The following is a 6,622-nucleotide window of genomic DNA, read 5'->3' on the forward strand; positions in this document are numbered from 1 at the left end:
GTATATTAGGTAGGTTTAATTATTCAAATAGTTATTATTAAAAAAAAGTTTACCTTTGCAAAGGCTGTGTTGGAGCCAGTCAAGCTGCTTTACTTTCACTTCCCCACCTGAAAGTCAGAAAATATACTATTACTTTAGATATACTGTGGAAAGATTCTATGATATAACTAATGAGTCTTAATTCAGTTTAATTGTAATCGGTGCAGAGCTAGAGGGGTCGCCGGAAGAATCTATGGTAATCTATATGTAGGCTGGTAATTTGCAAAATAAGTTATAGAGGATAATTCTGAATGCTGATGCTCTGTCGTTAGCATTTAATTTAAAGCGAACAAATCTGTTTTTAGACTTGATCACCTGGACATCTTACAGTGTGACTGGGAGCCACATTTTACAAGTTCTTAGGATGATTACTGTATGGAGAAACTCTTAGCTGGCATAGAAATGCCTTGAAGTTCTCTCAGAAACGTTGGAAAGGGTGGCTGTGGAAAGAGATGTCTAGTCCTCTTTATTGCTCAAGGGAATTGCAATGCCCCTTGCAATCGTTAGTGCTCTGTTTGTTGCTCATTGTTCACAGAAAGCTGAGTCATACTCACAATAACAGTATTGTAAAATGGTAATAATTGGACACAAAACCTCCACCCGTTTAATGACGGATGTTTCTTCTTCACAAAAATGTCTTCCTTTACTCCTCTCTCAAACCAGCGTTCCTCTCTATCAAGGATGAGAACATCTTCATCCCTGAGAGAGTGACCGCTGGCCTGTAGATGAGTGTAAACTGCAGAATCCCCCCAAAACATGTACAATAGGTTGCCTTCAGGCCCAGGCCTCCCTTGGAAAATGAGATCTGAGATCACAATGGGACTTGCCTGGTTAAATAATGGTAAATAAATAAATARATAAATCCTGGCCTGATGATGTTGTTCTTCTGTGCTGGGCCATTCTTTTGAACAGTGGCTGCTGGTCACAGTCCTCCTGGCACATACATAAATAATCTCTAAATTGTCAAAAATAATAGCTACATCCAAACCATCAACATGTCTACTAGCTCTCATCCCAACTAAACTGTTCAAAGAGGTGTTTCCTTTAACTAAAGGTGTAATTACAGAGACCTTAAATGCTTGTGGCACAGAACTAAAGTCAGATTAAGTAGATTCAAAATTGGAATATTGATTAAAGGAAAGACCTCTTAGACAGAAACCAGGTCTTATCTTGGCCAATTGTAGCCTTATATCCAAATAAAGTAGTATGGAATAGTATGTGTCACATCTCTGTTTAGCATTTATAGTAAAAAAAAAATTTGTGCGGTTGTAATTGTTCTTTTGTACAAAACAGAAAAAAGTCTACAAGTATACAAATTCTRAATAACTTTTTTTCCTCTGAATAAAGATTGTATACTACAAGTGTGACACTCAAAGCAAAAAATATATTTTATATWAAATAAATTAGACAAAACAACAGACAGTGGCCTCTTACCTGCTGATTCCATCAAGTGTTTATTTAATGACACRTTTGTCCTGCACAAGTTAAGAAGGTCTTCTCCCACATCTGTAAAATAAGCATGAAAATGGGGACGGGGAAGTTAAAAATACCAGTGTATTTTTATTYTGCATTTGTTGTAGTTGTACTATAAAGACAGATGAGTGTTGGACTGGAACATTTTGTATTATATTGTATTGTATATTGCCATATACCCAGTAGCTCACAAGGTATTTTACTAAAGGTACAAAGAAACACACACACAAGCATGTTTTGAGTGAGACTCAGGTACTATAGCTATAGGTACAACAGCTGTAAAAGTGACTGATGGTTTAGCTTTTTCTGTGACTGATATTTTGATATTGATGTTTTCATTTTCCCTTCATTTCATTTCAAATCATCTGTGAAGCTGGAATCTAGTAAAGCTAAGCTAAGAACATGTAAAGGTAATATCACAAGCTGTGACTCATGAAACTAATTATTATTTCTCCTCAGCTTCCTGGTGAGCGCTGTTCGCCATCCAGTTCCAGTCCAGTGAGGCACCATCTTATGACAGAATATGACTTTATGGATTTCAGTCAATCCAACTGTAGTGTCATATATTACCCCCAAAAACAAAAACAAAAAAAAAATAGTTTGATTTAAATTATTTACTTTAATAGCATCATACCTGTGCAGTAAACCGTTTTGGCTGTGGTTGCCATGACAATGCTGGTTAAGCCTGTTCCTGCTCCCAAGTCTAGAACTGTGGACCCTCTGAACATCTCTTGTTTAGAGAGGATGAAATCAGCCAGAAGCAGTGCTCCCCGCCAAACCTTGTGTAAACAAGACAACACATTTGATTCATTGTGGTAGTTTAATACAGTATTATACCACATAAATGATGAGAAAAATCTCTTTTTTCAAATGTCAAGTGCTTTAGACTCGGCAGGGACTTGAWGAAGTGCTGAATAAGTTCGAGCCATTTATCCTTGCATTAACCCCCGTGCCTAATGACCTATCATTAGTACCCTGAAGGCTGCTTATTGTTCATCGATGGCTGAATCATAAGCCTCTTCTGGCTTTAAGCTTCCTCGGGTCATTCATAAATCACAGGAGAAGCCGGCTAGGTCCCGCTCACATGTACGCCTTCAACAGATCTCTGCAACGTATTTATTGTGACGTCTGTCTCGTATCAAACAAAATAAACTGACTTTAACAATCCTGTGGTTCAATATTTTTTWAACTAACTACAAAGTTGCTGTTCTGTGTCATCTTTCATAGTATCTTGGTAATAAAGCTGTTGATTAATCCTGCAATTCTCATATGAAAAAAAAAACCTGAATTAACTAATTTTAACAAACTTGTGGTTCAATATTTTTAAAACCGACTAAACACACAATTAATGCAGGTGGAGATCAGCTTACCGTATTTTTTCACGTATAATACAGTCTCGAGTATAATACAATCATAATCTTTTGAGATTAAAAAGCATAAAAAATCTGTGTATAATACAGGTTATTGATGACCCCCATTTTATGGATGATTTTTAGGGTTAAATTTCTAGTATTATACATGAATAAATACAGTAATTCTCAAAATGTAGCAAATTTACTAAAAAACAAACAAACAAACAAAAAAACACTATTTTTGAATTCCATCATTAAATTTTACTCACCTGTTTGCCAACATCTTCCAAGGGTGTAGCCATGGTGTGTTCTGTAAACAACATAAAGGAGAAATTAAACAGTCAGAAAAATTTTTTGTCAGTTCTAGGGATTTACATTTCAGGACAAAATAAAAAATAATCTGGTCTTTACCAAGAAAAGTGTACAAAAACCCCAACTGCTTTCACTGTGTTGCTGTTTATTTGGAAAACGTAGTACAAAAATAAAGAAATGCTGTGTAAAAAAGGATTCCATCTTTTCTCTTCCACAGGATTTAAGAAGTTCAGCTCAGCTGCAGCTTCAGAGATACATGTTAACACAAATGCTCCAACTCAGAACATACAAGAATCATCAGATTCTCTCTGTTTTCTCAGTTTTGGAACACTGGTAACACTGAYGCACACACTCCGGCCTGGTAAGAGGCAGTAATACAGCTGAAGTTCATTTGAAAGCTGCAAAGATGATGAACAGGGTGAACTGAGTAATGTGCAAATCAGTGGAATAGGGAAAGGGTTACAATAATAAAAAGGCAAAGCTGTSAACTTATTAGCCTGTCTAAGTTCAAACCCTCACCTGTGGTCAGGAGGGATGGATCATGACTGAAAGAATGAGCTGGCTGGGCTCTGCCAAGAAGAGTGATCAAATATCCACAYGCTTGTTGGTAAGATACAAAAACCCTGTGGTGTTTGTGTTTATTTGAGCCAATTTGTGTATTTCTGACCTTTTTTGGATTAGGGAAAAAAAAAAACTTTGTAAAAATCACTGAGGTTGTGTGTTGAACGCACATTCCAGATTGGAAAAAGAATGGTTCAAATAAATATTTAAAAATATTCATGTTCATAATTAGTGTGCTGTATGTAAACTAAACTGTAACTAAAAACAAATTCTTACCAATCCTTAAAATGTCTTTGAAATAACGACCCTCTTCATCGTCCACGTTCTCCTCCTCCAGGCCCGTAGCAGGAACAAACTGTGTGAGGACGACAGGACAGACCACGTCTCGGCCACCATCCTCGGAGGTTTTTCGAGGTCTGGAAGAACATTTTGACAATCCAAACTTAACATCATTATAAATGATTTGAATTAGCTGACAGGAAGTTCAATGTGCTAAATTTAAACCAGATCAACACCTGCATCAGGTACTGTCTGAGACATTGTGTTTGTAACTTTTAAACTTTATTTACAAAGATTTTCCTCATAGAAATACATTGAGATTTTTTGAGTTGTAAAATATTATTTGTGAAATCTGCTTTAACTTGCTCTTTTTTAAGATTTTAGAAATTGTTCTGCTGCTTCTGACTTTTAGCTAGCCTTTTGATATTGTTACTTTTTAGCTAGCTTTCTGACAATTTAAGCTTTTAGTAAGTCTACTGTGAAGTTTAGCCTTTTTAGCAAGATGTTTGTTAATTTTAGCTAACATTTTACAGCTTTAACTACTGTTTTACCACTTGTAGATTGTTTTCTTATTACTTTTAGCTCATTGCTACTGGTTTGCTATTTTTAGTTTTTAGCTAAGTTATAGCTAGCCTTACTACTTATTAGTAGTAGCTACGTAGTTCTTTACTAGTTTTAGCCCRTTGTTGCTGAATTAATAAGTAATTGCTGTTTTGGGACTTGTCTTTGCAACATAAAATGTTTAGCTTCTGTAATTATTGACTTTTAGATYGTCTCCTGATACTTTAGACTCCAATTAGGTTTTTGATACTTTTAGCTAATATTTTGCTGCTATTAGCTAACAATATGGTTGTTTTGACTTTTCTTTAGAGCAGGGGTGTCCAATCCTACGTACAGCCAGGGTTTTCATGCACGACATGATCAATTAACGTGACGACGTGCTGAAGTGGGAGTGTCACAAATGGTAGGAGGTTCCCTAAAGAGGCAGAGGCCAGTTTCAAGGTGTTCAGATAGATTATGATGGAAAGGCAAATTCATTTTTGATACAGCCTTTTCATAACAGCTGAAGTAGGGCTGCACAAAATATCGCAATTTATTGTCAACGTAAAAAAACTGCGTCAAGTGCAGTTAATGGCTGGCTCAAACGTTTGCAGTGATGCCAGCATCAGTCTGATAAACAAAATGGACCAGAGAAACCACATCAACTCATGTTGATCAACTGCAGTGGGAGAGTTTGCAGTTGGATTTAGGCTTGTTAACTTTTATCAAAAGCTTGTTACCTTATTTTAAGGTGTTTTAGTATTCATTTAAAAACCTTGATAGTAAGGCACATTTTTTAGTATTTAGGGCATCAGAAAAGGTTTTATGGGGGCCATGTTTAAGAAACAATTTATTTATCTCAATTTATATCAACATCAAAATATTAAGCACTGTTCTCGCACATCACAGGTTTTCCTCATATTGTGCAGCCCTAAACTGAAGGCAGCACAGTTGCTTGATTGTGGTTTAGATCTGAACTGTGCCTGGAAAATATGTACATAATACAGCTCCCCTTTAGGAGATTCTCTGTGCATATACAACTCAAAAAATGTGACCAAACTTTTAATTAGTACTGAATGAATCATTATTTTGAATTATTTTGATCTTAGTACGTCTCACCAAGATGTTCTGAAAAAGAATTTAATGGTTTATATTTAGTTTTTCATACCGATGTGTGACATTGAGGTCTCCATCCTCGTCCAAACATGGCTCCACATTTCCTTTACCACATTCATTCTCATCCTTTTCATGAGAGGCTTTTGTGTCTTCTACTGGATCGTTGTGCTTCTCTGGTTTTTCTAAATCTTTTCCAGGGTCATCATTGTGTCTTTCTGCCAAGATCTTAAATCTGGACATAAAGACTAAACAGATCAACACTATTACATTACAAAGGAAGTGGAGAGGCACAGAAACAAATATCAATGATAAAATTTCAATATGACAAAGGCACAGAAAACATTGAAAACATTTTGAATYAGCTGCCAAGTAAAAATATAAACATGTCATCCATTCACAGAGGTGGCAGAAGTAGGTAAAAAGTGGTGCAGTGGCAGGGCTAGGGACTGGATGAGCTCTGGGTGTTGTGGGGATCTTGTTTGACATGTCTTTGCGGCATCACATGGACTTTGGGGACAATGCCACTGGATTGGCAAGCTGGGGTGGTGGTCCCCCTCTCTAAAAAAAGGGGGACCGGAGGGTGTGCTCCAAATATAGCATCATCACTCTCCTTAGCATCCCTGAAGATCTATTTAGGGGTGTTAGAGAAGAAAGTCAGACTGATGGTCACCCCTCAGATTCACAAGAAACAATGCAGGTTCCATTTTGCTGTCATACACTGGACAAGCTCTGTACCCTCAATAGGGTCCTTGAAAGGGGCATGCGAGTTTGCTAATCCAGTCTCCATATGTGACCCATCGTAAGGATTAAGTCAAATTTGGTCAAAATGACCTAATTATGACCCCCGCACGTGAAGCGTAAGCGTGAGTCATATTGTTTTCGTACTGTTTATTTATTTATTTATTTATTGTGATTTTTGGTCAACCGTAACACAAAAACGGCTGCACCGG

General features: G+C 36.8%; 1 protein-coding gene across 3 annotated transcripts in view; it reads right to left on the reverse strand.

Annotated features, from left to right (window-relative positions):
• Positions 1-6,622, reverse strand: part of LOC106532358 (methyltransferase-like protein 22) — a 14,360-nt gene that overhangs the window by 3,162 nt on the left and 4,576 nt on the right. The window contains exons 3-8 of one of the 3 annotated variants that reach the window (XM_014028395.1): positions 5,725-5,917; positions 4,014-4,153; positions 3,134-3,174; positions 2,147-2,291; positions 1,474-1,545; positions 54-107 (exon numbers count right to left, since the gene is read on the reverse strand). In XM_014028395.1, coding sequence (XP_013883849.1) covers positions 54-107; positions 1,474-1,545; positions 2,147-2,291; positions 3,134-3,174; positions 4,014-4,153; positions 5,725-5,917 — 645 coding nt within the window. Of the gene's footprint in view, positions 1-53; positions 108-928; positions 973-1,473; positions 1,546-2,146; positions 2,292-3,133; positions 3,175-4,013; positions 4,154-5,724; positions 5,918-6,622 lie in introns of those variants that run through there. The other 2 variants (XM_014028396.1, XM_014028397.1) reach the window with 2 other exon arrangements.

The sequence above is a fragment of the Austrofundulus limnaeus genome, unplaced genomic scaffold (assembly GCF_001266775.1).
Source record: "Austrofundulus limnaeus strain Quisiro unplaced genomic scaffold, Austrofundulus_limnaeus-1.0 Scaffold757, whole genome shotgun sequence".
Taxonomy (NCBI): domain Eukaryota; kingdom Metazoa; phylum Chordata; class Actinopteri; order Cyprinodontiformes; family Rivulidae; genus Austrofundulus; species Austrofundulus limnaeus.